Source organism: Sinohyriopsis cumingii, chromosome 1, assembly GCF_028554795.1.
Source record: "Sinohyriopsis cumingii isolate HCF-2022 chromosome 1, ASM2855479v2, whole genome shotgun sequence".
Lineage (NCBI taxonomy): Eukaryota > Metazoa > Mollusca > Bivalvia > Unionida > Unionidae > Sinohyriopsis > Sinohyriopsis cumingii.
In genome coordinates, this window is record NC_142961.1 from 31,467,618 (window position 1) to 31,491,766 (window position 24,149).

Consider the following 24,149-nt stretch of genomic DNA (forward strand, 5'->3'; position numbering starts at 1 on the left):
AACTCTATTACTGTAAATTACACAATATCTGATAAAAAGAAACAAAAATATAAAATAACTGAGGAACAAAAAATGCCTTCTGGTATACAGAATACTGACAGTGATGTTGATTGATTGATTACTTGGATTTACGTCGCGTGCGCCCAAAAGGGCATTTGCGACGGGTTTATTCCCGCGCAGCGGGTTGCTTAATGTTCCTGGGGGGGGGGGGGAGGATTAGTGCGAGTGTGATGTAATTTATTTGAAAAGGTTTTTATCTTGGACCACTCTAATATAATGTTGCATCAATTGAAAATAAAAGGAAACTGACAACAACAGTTCCAAGATAAATATATATGTATTTGTCAATACCGTACTTGCTGAAATACTATGTTTCAGCGTATTTGGTGTATTATGCGTAGTTCCCGCCCATTGTAACCGTTGGCAACAGGGCAAATAGTCAAAGCGAGGCTGTCGACATACATTGTGACATATACCTAACAGTTGCGTGCAGGTAGGAAACCGGTTTATTGTTAGATAGCTGCTCGATTTCTTTGGTATTTCCTAATCTCATAACGCATGGCATAATAGCGGAACACTCGAGATTGCAACAGTAATAAAGTTAATTCAATATTTGATTCAATTTATATTTTGTTAGCTAGTGATAGTCGACGATTCCATAGTAAACATCATGGCCGCTACAGAAAGACAGAATAACGAATTGAAAATGAAAGCAAAGCAGCAGATGATGACAGCAAAAGATCCATTAGAGAAACTAAGGGCTGCCTGTCTGATGAGGGGTGCTAGTGGTATTAAAGGCTTTTCGAGGTAAGTTCCTTATTTCAGTGTTATATTTAAAATAAGGATGCGGAAAATTGTTTTCACCGGAAGCTATGACAAGTTGCATCCTGTTTATGATTGGCGCAAATGCATACGGTATCCATCATCACATGTATTTGATTTTTTTTAGACCTCCACAAAAGCTTGTTTTATCACATATTCAGTACACTTTACATGTAGTGTGAGCAGCCTGATATTTGTGATATGACAGCATGTTGTGGGATATTGGTAGTACGAATACCGCCATGTCGGCCTATTATGCGCGTCGGGTAATTCTGCACAACGATACGTCATTTCTGTAAACATTTGATCACGTGCTATTTTGGGTCAAAATCCATTTTGTATCCAGAAAGAAGAATCGTACATTAATTAAGAAAAGTGATATTCATAAAGTGTACAAAAATATCCCACATTTAGACTCGAAATGCACATAAAATTGTGCTTTCTAAATAGCAACGTGAAGACCCACTCCATGACCTTCTTGAACATGTAACCCAGAAAATTCGATTTACTATGCATATTTTAGAATCATACAAATAAATTCATTATATAAAAGATGGAAATGTGTACCTTAAAACAAAACTGTATTTTAATCCAAGTTTCCAATTTTGCAAGAAGTTGTCACACATACAAAATCGTCTGCTACACAGCGTGTCTACTTGGAATAGCGGAGAACTTGCCCTAGGAGAACTCATCCCAGGTGTCAGGAGAAGTCGTCCCACTTCACCTCGAGAAGTTGCCCCAAAGATCATATATAGTAATTCTGAGATGTTACCACATGGTTGTTAAGGCTTTATTTATTGTTGTTTTTCTTAAACTTAATAGCTTATTATATCAATAAAATTTGCAATTTTTCAACTTTTTCATTTGATCAACTCAGGTTCTGTACTTAATGAAAAATAAGTGTTATCTGTCCCTTTTGCTCTGCTCTTCAAATCATTAGATGCATTTTATTTGGAAGAATAGAAAGGGTGTAAGCATGATGTGATGTCTCGGTTTTATATATGAAAGGGTTCCAACCTAATAACCTAAGTCATCCTGAGATGATTTTATGGCATGGACCTCTATAACCAAAATCGACTGAATTGGCAATGACTGTCCATAAGCCAAAGGGTTATACTATCATCTCTCTAACTGAACAATTTAATCTGATTGTTCATTGAGATTTGCTAACCATTGACGAATGATACTTAATTTCTATAAAAAGCATCATTGACGCCTACTCAGGAAATGCAGTTGCTACAGAGTTCATCATCATGGCTAATGAGCAGAATTCTAACGTTTTCTGAAAGATCACTTTACTATGCCCATCATTTAGTTTATTTATTAGTTTTTGTTAGTGTTTGTAATTTTATTATTTCTCAGAAATTAAAAACAATTTCAAGTTCAACGAGAAGTTTAAAAAATATTTCACTACTAAATTACCGATGCAAAATAAACAAGATTATGTTATTTTATTATGTATAAAAACACAATGATCATGCGTACATATTGGTGGATGTTAGTTACCTTGATATGAATATTTATAGAGATAGTGTTATCAATAATTTTTTTAATTACATTTACATCTAAAAATGAAACATTTAAAAATCTGAACCAAAGAGATGGATTAAACTTTTCGTTTTGAAGAAAATCCTTTTCTAATTTACCCATGAAAGGGAAGAGTATGAAGAAGCCATATTAATACCCATTGACGTACCAGTTATTTGTATGTAATTCATATTATTAAATTGAAAATAATTATTTTCTAAGATAAGTTTTATTATTTTACAAACATCTTCACTAGATAGTGTGCTATTGTTAAGATTGTTATCAAGAAAATATTTACATGCTTCAATGCGATCTGCATACGGAATGTTGGTATCTATGATGTTACATCTAATGATACCAGGATTGAAATTATCAGATAGCTGTGGAATAGACTTCAGCTTTTTAATGAAAAAAGTTGTATCTTTAATGTATGAAGGAAGTGATTTCATTAAAGGTTGTAAAACACTATCAATAAATTTTGATAGGGTTTCAGTATATGAATTACAACCTGATATAATGGGTCTTCCTGGATAATTTAAAGGTAAATTATGGTCAAGATTTTTATGAGTTTTGGGTAATATGTAGAATTAAGGTGTACGTATGTTAAGAGGGAAAGTATCAAATTCCTTATATACGGAATTATTATTTTTAGCAATCTCATTAATGCATGTTGAAATTTTTTATTTAATTTCTAACTGATGTTCAACTTCTTTAACAGAATCATCTTGATTCATGATAATAATAGTGTTTGACTTATCATCCTTTTTAATCACTTTACTGTTGTCATTCATTAGATTATATAAAGACTTAATTTTGTCCTTAGAAATATTACTATGATATTGCTTTTTATGATTACCAGTTAATGTCTCTTTTGCGATCGTGTATATATAAAAATCTAAATATGAATCATGTAAAAGATGATTTAATTCTGTTATGAAAAGGTTATTTGGGTGACAAGTTTTGGGTTGACTTCTCCAACCAATTGGGGCGACTCCTCCGACCATTCTGGGGTGACTTCTCCAGATACGTTGGGGCGACTTCTCCGCATACCGTCTACTTGCCACTAGAACATAAATTCTCAACAAATTCCCTGGCGTATAGTCTGTTTCTAAATTCTGTAGTAATTTTTCCTCATCAACAAGACATTGTAAACAAATTACATCCTATTCATTGTTGTTTCTCTTCCACATAATATCTTATTTTTCATAAAATGTTGAACTTGACAAACTTTTTTACAATATCGGTTTAGTTTGCTTAATATATCTTGCCATTTATTGAAATTTTGTAAAACTAGCTATAAACCTGACCTAATTACTTGACTGAACTGCTGACAGAAACAGTCCAAAGTAATATATTTCATTTCTATTGCAAGATGGATAAACATTACATCTTTTCAAAGCTATGCGCAGAAGAGGCTGACATATCGCGAGTCAGGAAAACAGGTGGGTGGTTTCCCCTGTGTCCAAAATTAACATTATTTTGAACAGAACATTCTGGTGACAATTGCATCTTTTCAAATGGTAAGCATTGCTGTATTTTATTTTTGTCAATCCCTTGAATTCAGTATGCGTTTTGCTTCAATATTGGAAACAAAAGACCTTGGGTGCACAGAAATGCCCGACAGCAGTGTAAACTTAACATGGTGGGTGGGTGTAGTATCACCAAATATCAAGTATAGTACATGGTAAGTGAAATTAATAATCACTAACTTTAAAAAAATCTTATTTCAGTGTGCAAGGAAAATATGTTATTGTGGAAAATATATTTATATGAGCTAATATTGGTAATGTGATATTGCATTTACGCGTTGTTGGTAACTACATTGAGACATTGAGTTATTGCATTGTAGTTATCTTGTTATGTGAAAACTAAGCAAAATACAACTTGTATTACATTTTCATATACACTGGGCATTGCATACAATTAATGTAGCAAATATCACATTGCCATGTAATGGAGTTTGGTCTTCCTGTCGATCTGGTCAATTGGCTCAGGTGGCGCTATACAGTTTCACATTTTGCATAGGGTTAAGATTTTAAAGAAAAAGAATTTCCCCAGCTTTCCTCACTGGTTATACTGGCTATTTAAAAAAGACCTTGTATATCTTGGGTATAATTAAAAGAACCTTGAATTCCCTTTATTTTGATGTATGATTGATGGGTGTACTATGGGTTATAGAGTATACAGCTTGGCCTTACTTCAAATGTGCAGCTTTCAAAAAAGTGCTAGCTCTACTTGGTCATTTTCACTTCCTGAACTTCAGAGGTAAATTGTATCAAAAAGAGCCGATAACTTTTTTTACATTTTACATATTTGGTAATTCATTCATTGCACATCCAGAAGCTGGTATTGTCTAGTCTGGAAAAATTCATTTTCCCTATTTTAATAGGTGCTATGTATAGTGTACTTGAGACTAATTCACGCTGATTTTTTAACACAAGGGAGCAGTCATTTTAGTTAGCAGTGTGCTTAAATCATGTAAAATTTCCAAAAGTACAATATCCAAAGAAATATCATCCACATTACATTACTGTAGCATATAGGTATGCCAACATTCTCTCCATTGTGCATGTTTTAAATGCAAACTACTTCACCTTACATACGTCACTCTCTCTAAAGTACATATTAATTGGTGAGCACCCCCTCAGTCATTTTAAATGCATGCCTGTAACCCGATGACTGTAGCTACGATGTCGTAGCCTCAACTTGATTTGTTGTGTTTGAGGCTACAAACTGTTCCCATATCATGTAATGGAGGACAAAAAAATCATCACAAAAGTCAGAAAAACAAACAGTGTAGAAATCTACTACATAAGTATCAGAGATCTTGGAAACGCTTAATTACACGTATTTGGATGCCAGTCTTTGATCTGGGACGCAGAAAATCACTGAGGCAGGAATCCTCCGTACTCATGCAATAGGTGTGCAGCAAAATTCATAGACTTGCTAGTCCTGCTTCAGCCACCTGCTTTGTGGGAAAACGTTTTGATCAGTTAGCTGTGCTGATATTTACAATGACAGAATTCAGTGACTGAAAGACCAATTGATGTTCATACATGTTGCCATTATAAGAGTATATCGAAAAGAACATGATGCAATAGCAGGGCGGCAAGTTCAAAGGCTTTGACTGGCGGCCAGGTGGGTAAATGTAATGATATTTACAGTGATTGAATTCAGAGTCAGAAAGACCCAGAGATGTACTTGTGGTCATTTATAAAAGTACATCAAATAAACAACTTTAGCTTTTGTTAGTGTGTTCATTTCCGAATGTATCGGAATAAGTAGTGCACAAGAATCAAGACATGTTGAGACTTAGACAAAATGCCATTTGTAAATTTGGATAAGTATTTTGGGGTTAAACGGCAACTTACAAAGATTGTAACGAGAGTCAGAAGAGTGCTAAAGCTGCTAGAATTGATAGTTCGGATAGGACAGTAGCTAAGTGTAAGAAAGTGTGTGATGCCTAGCTTAATGTTTGGAATAAGTCCTTACTTGGATTGACAGAATTCAGTACCAATCTGGTGGACGAACAAGAGCTATTTACGAGGTACATTGACTGACCATACTTTTTTCTAAATGCCCCTCGCCTTAGCCCGGTAGTGTTCTAGCAAAATGTATTCATCAATGCATCAGTAGCTAGGCCTAGTTTGGATATCAATTACTTTGACAAACAAACTCTTGCCTATTCACAAGCATATATTTTGATAGCTGATTGACCATTAACCCTTTTCTGAGTAAGGTAGCAACTATCAATTTCCTGCATGATATCCTTTGATGATAAAACATAACAGACATGTGTTTTAAGATCAGAATCGGTGATCTGGATATATATTAACTGCCTCTTGTACACTATTTTGTCATAAAATTAGTTTGAAACTAAGTGAACCAGTAGGCCTAACGGGAAATAATGGCAGACTTTGCTAAGTCTGGGATGTACCAGTTTATTAGATTGTCTGTTTTCATAAATCATCAGGAAAATATTTTCAGAAAAATATACAAATCATTGAAAGCAAAGCCAAGGTATTATTTTATTAAAAGATTTAACTTTAAAATGCAAATTATGTAGGTCAGAAACGTATGGGGCAATGCTTTGTTGCGGAATTCGTGAGATGTGCTTTATGATCTACGCTGTTTTCTGACTTGACACCTTTTTGCGAAATTACAGGAAAAAAGCAGCAAATCAGATACTATTTAACCATTGCCTAATTACTACCAGGACGTAGACAAATAAATAAACCATAAATTTGCAATCCTGTCAGTGGACTGTTGTAATGAAGCTATATTAAAGTGAGTGAGTGATTACATTACGAAAACCTCTCCATCTAAAAATAGATGCACTCACATCTGTGTTGATTATGTACGAAAGAAGGGACTGCAACTTTTGATGGTGGGACTCCTTTTTTTTAACCAAAATGGGAGTCCTGGACTCCTAGTTTTAAAATCCTAGCGAGACCTCTGAGTATAATCATGTTGTGAAAGAAGTTTGGCTTATTTTGAATTTATTATGCCATTACACGATAAAATAAATTGGCATGGTTTCACTTACCTCACCGTGTCCAATATGACAGATGACGCGAGACTCTCGCCATGACCCCTTTTCTATGTAAGGCTTGCCAGACCATATTTGGATATTCTGTGCTATGTTATTATCAATCAAGTGGCGAATAATGGTGGAATTTCAAAGTTGCAAATAAACTGTATTTACTTTTAATGCGCAGAATTTCTGACTCAAACCACGCCATATTTTTACTATGATTTGTTTACGTTTCCAAATAAGGCCTCAATGTCCTTACGTGGCACACAAACAAACAAGGCTGAGAATGGAAGTAATCATTATCTGAACTAATATGGCAGACGATCTAAATGAAAATATCAGATAAGAAAGGTAAACGAGATTTTACACCTGTTTCTACAATGATTTGCGATACTTCCGGTATTAAATAAGAGGAGTACTCAATTTATTTCATTATATGCAAGGAATATATTCAGATTGTTGATATTAGGCTAAAAGAGCGCCAGGTGTGAATCACACCCAGCTTGCTCCATTGACACATATATGCTCATGTTAGTACCCTGTCCGCAAGGTAGGAGTAGGGGTACTAATATTCATACTATGATGACTATAGAACATTACATATTGAAACTTCAGTTGTTGTGGTCAGTACTGATAATTGTGAAGAGAATTCATAAACATTTCAATATGCATACATGTAGTGTAAATGATTTATTTGCTTGTTTGCATTTGATTTCTTTTCCTTTATTCTTTCACTGCATGTAGCTTGCTCAGTATTAATCTGCCAAAATTTATATTTTTGGGTATTGTCAGTATTTCGTTTTTAATACCCATCTTAAGATAATGAAAAGTTCTTGTCATTAGCTACATATCCTAAATAAACCTTGTATGTATATGTAAATGCTACATGATTAATTTGCTTGTAATTATGAGAACTATTATAGTTGAGGTATATGTTTCTCATAGTGTGTGATAAGGCACTTCCTGCAAAACAAGAGCATAATTCAGAGTAAGAAAAAGACAAATTTTAACAAAATTACAAACTGATAAGTAAGGTATATGAGCTATTGCATACTTTACAAGAAGGTTCTTCTTTCAGCTCTATTTGATGTCACAATTGTCATTAATTGTGAATACTGTACATGTATTGAACTATAGTGCAACATGCTTGGTGACTAAATATGACATGTATACATAAATATATGTATATGTGCTTTTCTACAGTGGATTCTACAGCGTGTCAATTAGTCACTGTGTTGGGAAAGAGTTTGCCACTTGTACAATTAGTTATATACATATCAGTGGTGATTTAGTGACATTTTTCTGTATTTGTGATAATTATTTATGTTAGTTAGTGTATGACATCTGATTACTGGGTAAAAGAAAAAAATCTTTTCGTGATACAGTGTTTTTATTTGCAAAATTTCAGGGTTGCTTTAGAAAGCAGGATACATGGAGGCAGCTTAATATGGCTATGAAGGGGAAATATTAGACCAGAGCTTTACGTTGTGTGCATTTTGTCTTAAACCCAATACTAGGATACCAAGAAAGTGGTTAGAGATTTAAACTCAAGATGCATTAATTAATAAAGTATAGAAAACTAAATTACCGATTGTGGTAGAATGGATAGATGTGTGGCATATACACAAAGACATGTGAGCAGAAAAAGTGAAATATTCCAGACTGTTTATCATTGGGGGTCATTACAATGTTTTTTTGGGACTAAAATTTTTATCATTATTATTATTACCAAAATACACGGATACTTGAGTTAGTGTCTTTATCATAAATGCTTCTTATGGCCAATACAGGCCTTAATGCCATTGTTAGAACTACTATAAATAAAAGCTGTTCATGACTGGCTAGACTCCATTTTATTCGCCAACAGTATATGCAGAAAAATAGCTCTGTTCAATTTCTCAATCCACATGTCCTTGCCACTAAATGCATAATTCATAATATACACAGACTCTGATTGCCGTACATTTAATTTAAAGTCTGTGGACAAAAAGTTATGAATTTTATTAAAATTACAAGTTATTTTTTTTCACACACTCACTGCTAAATGTTGAGGATACTTAAGTGAATGAAATATTACTATAAGGTTTAGCCATTTCTTCACAATCAAAGTACTACCACCCACCCAGCTATACTGAATTGTGCATTACTAATAGCTTTTGACGTATCACTGTATGTGATGGATCAGATAAGCTCATGAAATTCTTGTCCCGTATTCTCTTTACTGGTTCTCTGTGGCAGTGTGAATTATCCTGACCTTGCTTTCTGGAACTATTTTTTTTTTTAACTATCACTATCAACATTTTGGTGATCATTTTTCGAATTAGCTGCACAAGGGAAGAATATGGCCAATATACCACCAGAGAAGCTTGTTATGTATAAAACTTAGGTTATCGGTCAATGATAGAGGGCTGGGGTGGATGGGTTATAACATGAACTCCACCCAATGGCCAGTGTGGTTTAAATGTTAAATTCTAGAAGTAAATAAACTCACTGCTTCAGAAAAGAATGTGGACGTATGGTGATATCCCAACTGATAATGTTATCCAACAACATCATTATTTTTACACGGACATAGAAAAGCTCAAACAGGCTAATGTTCTTAATCTATGATGCAATTCTCTCAAATAATGCAAATATCCAGTTACAAATACATCACAATAAATCTGGAATTTGTTGCTTGCAATAATTGTCCACTCACATGAATGTCCAACAATGGGAATGCTTATGTAGTAGAACTGACACACTTTATGTTGAAACAATAGAGGTATATGGCTTAACTAACCTGAACTGAGTCAAACTGTGTCACATCACAGGCATGAATTTTCATACTTTGATCACTATATCTACTTCCATCAGGCCATACATCCCCTATAGGCATTCTGAATACTTGAATCTACCTTGTTACGTATATTTAAGTCATATTGTATGTTGGCTTTTGTCCATGATTGTATGTTATGTATATATAATTTGTATTATGATTGACCATTATCCATAATTGAAGGTAGGAGTTAGGCCTATCTGTTTAATGTCTTGCTATTTTGTAAATAACATATTATGTAGCTAATATTTGTGTATGATTTTAGATTTTATTTTAAGATCATTATTACTTGGAGGTAACATGTTTATAGATGTTGGGTTCAAGTCTAGTACTTTTCAGAAATTAAGAATGTTAAAAGAGCAAGTTGTTTACAAATTTGATGGGAAAATGATTCACATCCTGGTTCTGTCATTGTGAGTTTGTATCTTAGCTTTTTATATGAATGTTGTTTACTTCGGAATTACTTATTCCATATGTTAACAAGACTCTTAGTGAAATTAATTTTTTGTGTTCATATGAGAGGATTTAATTTATTTATTTATATGAATTATTCACAGCAGTTACAAAGTGCGCATTGATTTTAGGACTAAACCACTATTTTGGAATTATTGTGAATTCATTCAAGGACATTTTGGATTATATCACTGTGATTCATCAAGACTGCTAATACATTAGCACATCTGAGACTACTGGCACATAAGCCCATTCAGTATTGGCATTAATTCTGAACACTGCTGGAATTTATTCAGCATACTCTAAACTTTACAACTATTTGGGATTTAATTCACAATACTGTGTTGTTGTTTTTTTTCTCACTTTTGAAATAAAAGGGAAAAACATTGTTTGTTGAATTTTACAAAACTTACTGTTTTTCACTCTTTTTTGTTACTTAGTTACAGACCATAAGAGTCATACCAGCCTCCATTTAGTGATTCACATTCTGTGATACTACAGTAAGCAGTCACTGAATTGCATGAGTTCTATTACTGCTTGACAGCATATTGGGCTAAGCAATAAAATTATCAGGCAGTCATAACACTTCAGAATAATCCAGCAAGATTAAAAGAGCAGCGCTTTAAACAGCTTTGTTGTATTGTGTTTACTCAGCACATGCACATGAGTGGATCACTCTTCAATTTCAATCCACTGAATCAATGCAAAGAAATTAATGTAAGTATCAGTATAAGAATCTGTTCCCTTTAGGAACTGTTTCAGTGACAGTAATGGGTCATTAATTTCTTAAAATTGAATTAAGATAATAAGAAAGGTCATAAGGAAGATTCAGAGCAGGAAATTTCACATGAAAGTTGAAGGATAAAATGTAAGGCTGCCACTGAGTCTGTAAAATGTAAAATGCGATAGACTACAAGACAAAGAAATTTTCAGCCACATTTGGTTTAATTATTAATGGTTTGAAATCATTGATTGAGAGGGAAAGATGTTTTGCATTTATTGCAAACAATATTCCAGATTGGTACATTTTGGAATTTCTCATGATAGTTTTGGACCTCATTGAGCCTGTGCAGCACAGTATATTTCATCCATGAAGTTAGATTTGCTAACAGTCCACTAGGAAAGGTCATTTTAGAACTAAATGAGAATGAAATGAACAATAACAAAAATCAGAGTGCTCTTTAACACAGTATACATATTTTCCCAGTACGGAAAACCATTTCTTGATACAGAAAATGGTCTGTGCACTCCAAGAGAACTCGTCTTAAACTCGGTGCTATTCAGAAGAGCAGATTCATAACTAGGGTCTTTGCTCTGTCAGTTGAATGAGTCTGGAGAGAATTATGCAATGTCTAAATTGGAGTCAGTTGATTCCCATTCATTGTCAATAGAAGTACTGATACAGTACTATCATATTGGAGCAAAAAACAGTGTTAAGATACCTTGACAGTAAGAAAAAATAAACAATTATGCCCTTTTAAGAAATAAATATGTTGTACATTGTTTCTTTTTTATGCTATTGATTAAAGTCCTGACTTTAAAAGTAGCAAGGTGATATTTACTATAATGTTAAAATGAGTTTGCTAACTATTTTCACGAGGAAGTTAACCCTTTACCTCATGTAAGCATCCTTGGATGCCTCTACTCCATTTACATGGAAGCGCCTTTTGACGCCTCTACTCCATTTGCATGGAAGCGCCTTTTGACACCTGCTGTAAACATCAGCCATTTTTAGCCGGTTTTCATAGCGCCACCTTCGGGGAAAACTCCCTATTAGATACTACATTTATTTCTGCGAATGACAATTACGTCAGATCACGTGGTCACTGTTTATGCTCTGGTCGATATCTGCTATTTAAAGTAACTGGGTCGTAATCTCCACTCTCCAAAATGGAGGTCGCAGATTTCATTCAGTACTTACAAAGTTTTCACGATTAAACTATGAAAGATTAAATAACTTAAGTAAAGGCTCTGATATTGATGTAGGCAGCAATTAGTTTTTATAAATGATCAAATTCAGATGACTTAATGATGTAGTTGCAGACGAAAAACTTGTAAATTTAGGGTATGAGAAATTGCAGCTACGGTTGGTCATGCGGCCTCACTGACTTGACGGTGAACAAATTCTCTCTAGATTTTAAAGCACATAAATCCTTCCATGAAAAATAATTACACAGCGATAACAATCGGACTTTACTCTTAAATTTTTCCACACATAATAGATGTGTAACAAAAATGTAAAATGGTTAAAATTGCTGTTAAACATAACATACACTACATTGCTTAACAGTTAACAGGCAGGCCTATGCATATGGAGTCAAATAGGTAACAGGTGTTCTGTTTATAGCATGCTGCACTTTGTAACTATGCTCAATGAGGTAAAGGGTTAATAAGGAAGATTCTGAGAAGGAAATTTCAGGTGACAGGAGTAAAATGTAAGTGCTTTTGAGTGTGAGGTAACTCTTTGTCCAAAGAGGTATTAGCCTTACTTTGGCAGTAAACATGTCAGATATTACCCTACTAAGATACAAAGAAATTTTCAGCCACATTGGATTGAAAGTTATCTGTGGTTTAAATTCATTGACTCAGAAGGAAAAATGTTTTGCAGTTATTCACAAATTCAGGATTGAACCAGTCAAGTTTTATTATTGTTCTTTACTTCACAATATATGCATGACAAAATCTAGCATGTACAGAAAATCTCTGAAGTTAGAGTTATTGACACTCCACTAGAAGAAGACCTTTAAAAATTAAACAAGACTGAAGTGTAATAAATGGGAGCCCTCTTTGTCACAGCCTACATCCTAGTCATTTGTGGAAAATGACTTTTTGATATGGAAATGCTATGTACATTTAAGGAGAAGAACATTTGAACTTGTTACTAATTACAAGGACAGATTCATATCAAGAGACATTGATCTATCAATTGATAAAGTCTTGGGAAAAGAAGTTTAGGAAAGTCTGAATTCCAGTAAATTCTTTTCTATTCCTGCTGTTGGAAGTACTGATGCTATCATTTTGGAGCAAAAAATAGTGTATATAAGATACCTGGATAATGGTAACTTTAAAACCTCTGATATAACAAAATGCATAATATATGTGTTTCTGAAATATTTAATTATTTGAAGTAATAACTGTTGTAAATTATTTCATTTCTTCTTGCTAAGGCTTAAAATGCATATAATCACATGTTGACAAGTGATTAAAATTTTAGGACAAATGAACAGGTAGGTGGGACAAGTGAATTTTCTGAAACAACTTGTCCTGGACAAGTGGATGAAGAAAAATAAATTGATCATCCTTCTTCTGTGAAAAATAATTATACAGATACAAAGATTAAAGATTTTACTCTAAAACCTAAATATAATATATAGTTAACAGATAGGTACAAAAAAGGTACAATAGTTAAAATTTATGTTAAACTCAATTAACATACACTACATAGCTATACATTATACATGCAGGCCTTTTAAGTGCATGTGTAACAGATTATAGATTGCCTACACAATAATAGACTCTGAGAAAATGGGTTAATGTATATATGTTTAATAGATTAGTAATCCTGTACTGTTTTTGCATGTTACTTATGAAATAGTGATGCATGTTTTCACTATTATTTGACATTGAATTATTGGTTCAGAAGCTAACTCTGAGTTTTGGGTTCCATCTTCTGGGTTCCGCAGTGCTAAAAAGCTAATACTGATTGATAAAATGTTTGGCCACAATACCATATCAAATTTATTAAAGCAGTTAACTTGAGGAGATTGAAAACTGGACAGCCTGCAGAGAGGGCAGGGTGAAGTGCCATTCCTAAACAGGTTATGGAAAACATAAGGACAACACTGCCTTGTTTTGCTGCAGTTTAGGCTGTTTAAAGACAGGCTATTGAGATTATAACTAATTGCAATATTTATATCCTAATGAACTTCCCATTGCACAGTAAAATTTATTAGTGCCCCACATCAAGATGTGGGAGCTTTATTCACCTTGTCTTTCTGTTTACTGAAGTGCCTGACATCAAGATGCTGGAGCTTTAATCACCATATCTTACTGTTTATTGAAGTGCTCCACATCGAGATGCAAGAGCTTTAATCACCATGTCGTTCAGTTTATTGAAGTGCTCCACGTCGAGATGCTGGAGCTTTAATCACCATGTATTTCTGTTCATTGAAGTGCTCCACATAGAGATGCTGGAGCTTTAATCACCATGTCTTTCTGTTTGTTGAAGTGCCCCACATCAAGATGCAAGAGCTTTAATCACCACATCTTACTGTTTATTGAAGTGCTCCACATCGAGATGCTCCAGCTTTAGTCACCATGTCTTTCTGTTTATTGAAGTGCCTGACATCAAGATGCTGGAGCTTTAATCACCATGTCTTTCAGTTTATTGAAGTGCCCCACATCGAGATGCTGGAGCTTTAATCACCACATCTTACTGTTTATTGAAGTGCTCCACATCGAGATGCTCCAGCTTTAGTCACCATGTCTTTCTGTTTATTAAGTGCCTCACATTGAGATGCTGGAGCTTTAATCACCATATCTTACTGTTTATTGAAGTGCTCCACATCGAGATGCAAGAGCTTTAATCACCATGTCTTTCTGTTTATTGAAGTGCCTGACATCAAGATGCTGGAGCTTTAATCACCATGTCTTTCAGTTTATTGAAGTGCCCCACATCAAGATGCTGGAGCTTTAATCACCACATCTTACTGTTTATTGAAGTGCTCCACATCGAGATGCTCCAGCTTTAGTCACCATGTCTTTCTGTTTATTGAAGTGCTCCACATTGAGATGCTCCAGCTTTAGTCACCATGTCTTTCTGTTTATTGAAGTGCTCCACATCAAGATGCTGGAGCTTTAGTCACCATGTCTTTCTGTTTATTGACGTGCTCCACATCGAGATGCTGGAGCTTTAGTCACCATGTCTTTCTTTTTATTGATTTTTGTTGTTGTTGTTGTGGGGTTTAATGCCCTTTTTCAGCACACAATAGGCTATGCATGGCGGCCAGTATTAATGGTGGAGGAAGAACCTGGGAAAACCCCCAGGAAGAACCACCAACCCACGAGAAGTTACTGACAAGCTTTCTCACATACCCACATTAGCCGAATCCTAGACTCCAACCCACACAGACAGAGGTTATATGGCAGTGATTGTAACGGAGAGTGCTTTAGACCACTCTGCCACTCAAGGCCCCTCTGTTTATTGAAGTGCCCCACATCAAGATACTGGAGCTTTAATCACCATGTCTTTCTGTTTATTGAAGTGCTCCACATCAAGATATTGGAGCTTTAATCACCATGTCTTTCTGTTTATTGAAGTGCCCAACATCAAGATGCTGGAACTTCATATTGATCACAATCACTGTCTGTTCATTCTTTTTGTAACACTGAATCTTCTTTAACCTTTATACATTATGTGATACCATTTAGAATATGAGTTACCTATAGATATGCCATGTTATAGATTTATAGATTCACATTATTGACCTGTACATTTTAATGTGATATCTTCACATAGGATGTTGTTTGTAACTGGCTCAACAACCACTAAACATCTTTTGATGCAATTGGTTGGAACATTTTCTCTTTTTTATATGTTAAGTCCCATATACTCAGGTTTGGTTAGAGTTGTAGCCCTTGTCAAGTAAATTCTTCTCTTAAAATGGAATTCCAGTTTTGCTTGCAATCAGCATAGTGCAAGAACCATTCAACATATTTTGATGGAGTTTGATAAGAACATTGTTACATCTAGATGTGCCTTTTATGGGTTTTGTCTCATCAACCCCATTTTGGACAGATTTCAGGCCATTGTCAAATCAACTTCATATCTTTGTACATCCTTTTGCTTGCAGCTACCATGATTGATATATTATTATGCACAGACAGATGTCTTTTAATGGGCTTTTTTTTTTCTTTTTCTCATCTACTTCATTTTCAACATTGTTATGACCCCTATGATAAATTTCATATCTTTACATTGATTATATTAATATGTAGCCAGAAGGACTAGTAGATTGAGAAATGTACAGGTCCTGCTGATCATCACTAGTCATTCTTCACTATCTGACTGGTCACAACTGACTAGTGGTCAGAGTAATGAAATTATAAAAAGTACAAGTCAGATGGGGAATTTACTAGCCTTAGGCTTGTGAATATTCAGATGGGGAATTTACCAGCCTTAGGCTTGTGAATATTCAGATGGGGAATTTACCAGCCTTAGGTTTGTGAATACCACTAATTTTCATCCCTGATTAATGTGTCCTAGAAGGAGTTGGATTTCAACCATTCCACGTCTTCATTTAGAGGAGCTATGGCCTCCAAGTGCCAATCTTTTCCTGTCATTTCCCTCTTGTTGATACCCCTGCAGAGTAAATTGTAGTAGGTGGGGCTGTAGCGATTCACTAATTTCTGATAGTTGTGTTTTCTTATACAGGTCATTCAGAATCATGGATGATGATGAGAGTCATACCTTAGATTTCAAAGAATTCAAGAAAGGTATACACGATTATGGAGTGCTCATGGATGATGCAGAAATTCAGCAGTTATTTCAGTCTCTTGATAAGGATGGAAGTGGAAATTTAAGTTTTGATGAATTCCTCAAAGCGCTAAGGGTGAGTTTTGTGTGTGTGTGTTGGGTCATTGCCACAGTAACTTGTGTTGAACATGCACACGACTGCAAACACACTTGAGCTGCATTGCATAATGTGCTGAAAAGTTTGCTAGAAACTTTGAGTAAATCAAACAATGTAGATCTTGATAATAACTTTAAATGCATGAATTCCTAGCAATCCATCATTACAAAACTTGTGTTGGTGGGGCCATGATATCTTGTAGTTTAAAGTGAATGCTGGTACAGCAGGGCTCAAAATTAGGATTTATTTTCACTGATCCTGCTAAATTCAAGCAGAAGCCAGTTCTCTTTGTAATTCAACATTTATTATTCATTTACATGAACTCAAAACAATAGCAACAATATTTCTCCAACAAGACCCACACTTGAAGTACCTGCACATCTTTTATATTTCTCCCGATAATCATTGTAGATATTGGACAACATCAAAGCCTCACCTGGGTCTTACTTCAGCCATTTCTGTTCATTTTCCCAATCATTTCTAGTACTTTTTTAGTTTCTTTTCTTGATCATGTTTCCCATCATGCTTTCTCTTGTTATGAACTAATTTCTGACATTTTGTTACTGGTTGTACACTTTATATACCAGTATATAATTGTTTTTTCCCTTTTTCTTCTTATTATATAGTTTTTGCCTTTAATTTATATGCTTTAAAAAAATTAATATCTCTGTACCTTTTTTTTATCTTTTAGAATTACATTTTGTTTAGTCAGAAGGGTTTACATTCCAAAAAATTTAATCAATGTTACAATTACTATTTTTAGTACCATACATTTTCAGTTAGCACTAATGTCCAGAATTGTGCTGATATGAGATTAAACCCTGAACATACAAACATATAAAATATTAGGATTTAGCATGTTCACAGCAGTGAAACATCTGTGGGAGGGGCAATCCCCATCGATATGTGATGAGCATGTTTCTAAGAACAATCATCAATTAAATCTGCTGGCAGTAAATACAATTACATGTACCTCTAATGTTATAAATACCTAATTTTCCTACTGTTTATTGTTTTGAGTCTGTTGTTGGCAATGGCTTTCCTCGCTGTTACTTCTTGGTCTAATGAGGTGTTTGTCCTCATTAGGATTCACTTCCAGGTCATCACTTGTTTTAATTCTCGCTTCAAAAATTTCAGAAGTTTAGTAGAAGACTTTGTTTTGTATATTTCTCCACGAAGAAATTGTGTTCCATGTGAGGTAATTATTATTTAATGAATATTTATCAAGTTACTGTAAAAATTATGTTGTTCTTCATTGAATATTCTTGTTTTCTTGAATATATTCTGTGGTGGGGGGTTTAGATTTTCTGCAATGGATTTCCACAAAATTCTGTATAATTCTGCAAGCCTTGCAGGATTTTGTAGGGTATATAAACCAGAGGCTTGGCTAAATCGGGAGGAATGGTTGAACATTTGTCTTAAGAAAGCATCATATTTTAGGTCAGAAATCCAAATTACAGGTACATAATTTACTAGTATTTCAACTTCTACTAAATAAAACTGATTTGGTTATAATCTATTTCAGATAAGGGAGGGGGGATTAATAAGTAAAATATTTGCATATAAATTATTTCTTTAACATTATCAGCATACAACTTTACATTTTATATGAAGGTTTAGTGATATGAAATTTCCATTATAATTCCATTATAATATTCATTTCAACTGGTGTATTTGAGATTTTAGCTACCAACTCAAGTTTTATTTTGTTTATTTTACTGTGATTTTCACCATTGTGCCAGAATCATTAAATAAGATGATAGTTTCAATTATTTTAATTCTTAAGCTTATTGTTTAAGTTACATATTTATGCTGTTAATGTTGAGTTTGATTAAATTAATTTTACAAAAACTAAGGAACATAAAATCAGGGTTTGGTTTTTCAGTCAATTTTAAGATACGTATGCACACATGCATTTATTTCTTTGCAATACAGTTACAGGTAACTATATACATCCACACTGTCGCTGCCAAAGGACATCACAATACCATATATACTAGCTTATAAATTGAGTCAGATCTACAACTGAATAATGCACTGGCAGATATGGGTCTATGAAGCTTGTTAGGAGTATTCAGTAGAACAAACAACTTAAACCCTAGTCTGCTGGCACATTATGTGATAACAGATTAGGGTCTATGTTGTTTGCAGTTGTTCTCAACTTACAAGCAAGTATATACTATAGTCAACCAAGGACACAAGAGGGAAAGGTTAGGTGTGATCGAAATATAGCAACCATGATCCATTTAGTTGCCATTTATTTTACAGCCACCAATGTCAAACAGTCGGAAAGACCTAGTTAACAAGGCCTTCATGAAATTGGACAAGTCTGGGGATGGTGTAATTACAGTAGAAGATCTGAAAGGAGTTTACAATGTGAAAAAACACCCTAAGTACATGAATGGGGAATGGACAGAGGATCAAGTGTTGTTGAAATTTTTGGAATCTTTTGATACTCCTAATGAGGCTGATGGCAAGGTATATTTTTCTTCTCAACTTTTCCTTTTCATCATTTATTCATTAATTCTACATTAATTAACACTCATAAATCTAAAAGATGATGAACAGTTGACTAGTTGTGCTTTTAAATCAGAAAAATGTATTTATGAATCATCTTTTTTTTCTTTTTCTTCCATATCATGTAACATACACCTCTGGTTAAAATGAGGTTTAAAATGTTATAAAATTGGTTTTGTCTATCAGTTCTTAATTTTACCGATGTCTTTGTATCTGAGGGAACTAATTACATTATCGCTTGTTATTTTAAAAAATGCTGTATTTTTGGGGGGATATGAAGGTAAGTCTGTTGAGTGAGATCAAAAAATTGTTCTTTTGTTTTTAAAAAAAATGCTTTTTATGATAAGTTTATTTAAATTAATTTTGAAAATATGTCTTTCACTAAGTGCAACTATAATTTAAGTAAGTTTTCTATTAATGTTTATGATACAATATTAGGCACTGCATCACATATTCTTAGACATTGTCATTTTATGTAGTCTTTTTTTAACTTTTCTGCTGAAAATATAGCCTGCTATCAGTTATATCCTCTGCTTTTCTAATGTTTGCTGAAAAAATGTATTGCCTTCAATAAGTTATCACTTTTCTGGTGAAGGTCTTTTCTCTCCACAAAAGCTTACTAGACATATAAAGATTTTTCCTTTGCCTTGTCTCCTAATAAGTGTGATGAACATTACTGCTATATATTTTACTTAATTGTCATCAGATATGTCATCATTAATGACTGAAAGTTGATAATGTTGTGTAATGTCTTCATGTTTAAAAGATCCAAGAATGCATTTGACTGTGACATGCCGAGTTACATTGTCATGCATCAACAGCCTCACATTGAAATTAGTAACATTCACCTTTAGACCATTTCACTGTGAGATTTAGACCATTTCACTGTGAGATCTGACAGGTATACCCTTCCAGTATTTGGAATAAAAAAAATAGTCCACTCAGTTAGCACACGATGAACCTTGATCACACAAGATATCTATTTTGAGCAGGTAAAGGAATGTCAATTCCAGTTAGAAGTATAAATTTATGGCCATTGATGGTAAATGCAGGAATTCCTGTACAAATCAGCCATATGTGCAAGTCTTTAAGGGTAATTTTCTAACAAGGCATTGTGGGTAAAACTGGTTCATTGTTATACTTTATTAGTTCACTCCTGATACCAGTTCACATTTTTCATATACCCACAACACCTTGTAGGAAATTACCCAGATGAGAAACACTTAAATATGCAGAAAATACATATCCATTGGATATAGGGAGTTTCACGAGGGGTTGTCAAGATGAATAAAAAATAGTTCATTATCACGTCAGATTTGACCTCATAGAACTTGAAATTTTGTCATTATGTAACAATAACGTCAGCAGTTTCCAATTGTATCATAAGATTGTGCTGTTGCAAATTTGGATTTTCTCCTTGAGGATTGCATTTTTAAAAAAACAATTGTATATGAATAGCTGCACCCATAATCTTTTATTCAGTTTACCTGATAGTGTAATTAAATTGGACTTGAACTGCACTAGCTTGTCTTTTCTTATTGAATTTATGGTTTCCAGTCCACCTTCAGGTATTGTATGATACCCATTTTCAGCTAGGACATTGTGCCACAAATGACAGCTTTAAGGGAATTGTATAAATTGTATTGATTATTTAGCATACGTTTGGTCTACCCCAGGACTCAGTACAAACTTAATAAGGTATACTTTATACATATATATACATCTCATGACCTTATAAACAACTGCATTTTTTGGACTTAATAAGTATTTTGCCCATATTGAATGCCATCAGGCATTTATTGGGTGCTTTGAAGCACACATCAAATCCAATAAGTAGATGTTTGTTGATATGTACCAACATGTCCAACATAATGGAACAATATATAAATATGCTTCATATTTATTTATGCATTATTCAGTCATAATATATACATTTTTTTGTAGCTAAAATGATTTTTCTTGTTCTGAAGTGTTTTCAGTAAAAGCTGGTATAATATTGTCCCTTTGCACTTCAGTCTTGCCTACAATATTGAACAGTACAAACAGTATAAATAGTCTACAAATGCAGACATGTATCAGTTGCAAAATTCTTGATAATTGCTTACAGCATCACATACTAGAAAATAAGGACCTGATATGGTTTGATGTTCACCACACTACTTTTTACAAACAAATAATTTCAGTTTTTATTGTGATTTCCTGTTTTATTCCAACAACACTTCAGCAGGGCTTTTAGTGTCTTTTTTAAACAAATTATGTAAATGGAGATGTGGTATCTTGTAGTACTTCATCATAGCATTGATTTGGTGTTCTGCATATATTTATAAAAACTTGCATCAATAAATTTAAAAGTCTGATATTAGCAAAAGAAATCAGAAACAACAACGCTTATCCAACTTACTGTATTTCCCACTCTCATAATTTTTAAGTTAGTTTGTCACTTGTGTTAAATTTTTTACCTTCATTCAAACATTTAGTGCATAAATGCACTTTTTAACTATAATGAACCTGACTGATTTTCAGGTTAATTGTGCATATATGCAGTGCACTTGTGCAATTTGAAGCCTTTCTCTTTCAAAAATAAGTTAGTTCTGTATTAACTGACGTTAGTTGGAAATGGGGATTAAGTGAGGTTAGAAAATTGAAATCAATTTTTCATGCTTTATTTTTTAATGTTATATATCTTTTGAAGAATTTTAAACATTTTCTCTTTTATCTTGTAATGCTTCATGTTTATGTTTATATAAAAGGGTTTATCTTTATAAAGTTCGTACAATTCTTTACATTTATATTTACCTTTCGTCAGTTTTCTTGTAGTAGTTTTATTTGCATGTAGTCATTTATGTTTACATTTTTAGAAGTTTAGAAAATGTTTAATTGGCTTCATATAGCCATTATTATGCTGAAGTGCTTTTCAAATCTAATATATACATACCAACATCATTCTGTGGGCATGTGAGAAAGCTTGCCAGTAGCTTCTCGTGGGTCGGTGGTTCTTTCCGGGGTTTTCCGGGTTCTTCCTCCACCATTAATACTGGCCGCCATGTATAGCCTGTCGTGTGCTGAAAAATGGCGTTGAACCCCACAACAACAACAACAACAACCAACATCATTCTAAAAGTTAATTATTTTTAAATTAAATATATGAACATTTTATCCATGTGAGAAGATTTAGTTAAACTCCAAATTCTACTTTTCTGGTTAAAGAAAAGCCCAACCTGTAGTGTAGCAGCAAACTATTGGTCTACTACTGTTTCTTTTCAATAAGGTTTTCCCATCTAATCAAACCTTATTACCTTGCTACCATCCAGTGTGTAGAGAGGTGCATTTCTGATGTGAAATCATGGATGACATGTAAAAGGTTGCAGATGAATGATGATAAAAGTGAAGCCATTCTGATCACAACACAGACTTTCTCATTCACATCCTTTAACTCAAATGTCAGCAACACCAACATTAAATTCACAGTCAGTACAAAACCTAGGTGTTACTCTCGACAGTACTCTCACATTGTACCAACATATCATGAACATATGCAAGGCTGCATATCTTGAGCTGAGATGCATCAGCTCCATTCGCAAATATCTTTCAGTTGATGCCACTAAAACACTTGTGTGTTCATTAGTACTTTCAAGACTGGACTATTGTAACTCAATTCTGTTTGGTTCATCTCAATATCTACTCCAGAAACTTCAAAAAGTTCAAAACACAGCTGCTTGGATCATACTTAGAGTACCACGATCAGAGCACACCTCCCCGCTGCTCTGTACCCTACACTGGCTATCCATTTGATCCAGAATCAAACACAGAATTTGTTCTCTGTGCTACATTTCACTGACGGACTCCAGTCCAACATACCTAACCGACCTCACCCATGTGTACACACCAGCAAGATACGCTCCTCTTCTGACAATTGTATACTCATTATTCCCACTATGAAAATGAGGTCATATGGACAACATTCTTTTGCATACCAGGGCCCAGCAACGTGGAACTAATTGCCCACTGAACTTAGACACAAAGACACAGTGATCTCATTCAAGAGTGCTCATAAAACTCACCTATTTCGACTGCAAGAACAAACTTAAAGACCTAATAATGTTTCCTACCTTAAATATTTTCAGCATGTTTTATGTTTTCTAATTTCATGGTGTGTTTTTTTTGTAAGCATATCATTATATATGTATTGATGTTTTAGGTGTTTAATGTTGTAAAACACTTAGAGCTTCTAAAGATCAGGCACTAAACAAAGTCATTATTATTATTATTATTATCGCAAACCAGTTAGAATCAGTGAATTTTTATAACTTAAAAGAGACTTTTGTTTTAAACAAATATATACATTAATTATTTGTATATTAAGATTTGTAGATTTGTCATTGGTAACATTGACTTAGAATTTGGATGGGGACTTGAAAATAGTTAATGGAGAGGTGTGGTTAGTACTACCACAATCAACACCTACTTTCCATTTTTTTTAAACAAAGTACAGGAATTAGTTGCCAAATTAGGAAGGGAAATTCCAGTTGGGGCTTCTATTGACACACTGATTCATTTGATCTGAGTTTGTTTTAATTGGTTACATTGTTTAGATTACTTTCTATGACATTTGTTTTTGAACCTTTTAAATTATGTATTTATTTCTTTAACTATAATGCATGTTTTATGGAATATGTGTTTCCTTAAATGTGGATACTTTCTATCAATACAGTTGTGCCAGTGTTTTATTGTGATGAAATGACAAGTTGGTTCATATTTCTTAACTGTTTAGTGCTTGCCTCGGTATACTCTGAAGCAAGTATGCTTTAATAGTTAAGGCACTAATAAGTTGTAGTTAAATCTATAG

The 24,149-nt window shown here is 33.9% G+C and overlaps 1 protein-coding gene across 3 annotated transcripts in view; it reads left to right on the forward strand.

Moving 5' to 3' along the window:
- Window positions 1-382: 382 nt before the first annotated feature.
- LOC149806644 (calcyphosin-like protein) overlaps window positions 383-24,149 on the forward strand; it is a 65,680-nt gene continuing 41,913 nt past the window's right edge. For 2 of the 3 annotated variants that reach the window (XM_089956055.1, XM_089956037.1), the window contains exons 1-4: window positions 383-493; window positions 638-807; window positions 16,588-16,765; window positions 19,055-19,264. In XM_089956055.1, coding sequence (XP_089812181.1) covers window positions 671-807; window positions 16,588-16,765; window positions 19,055-19,264 — 525 coding nt within the window. In that variant the 5' untranslated portion in view covers window positions 383-493; window positions 638-670. The remainder of the gene's footprint in view (window positions 494-637; window positions 808-16,587; window positions 16,766-19,054; window positions 19,265-24,149) is intronic. The other variant, XM_089956046.1, reaches the window with a different exon arrangement.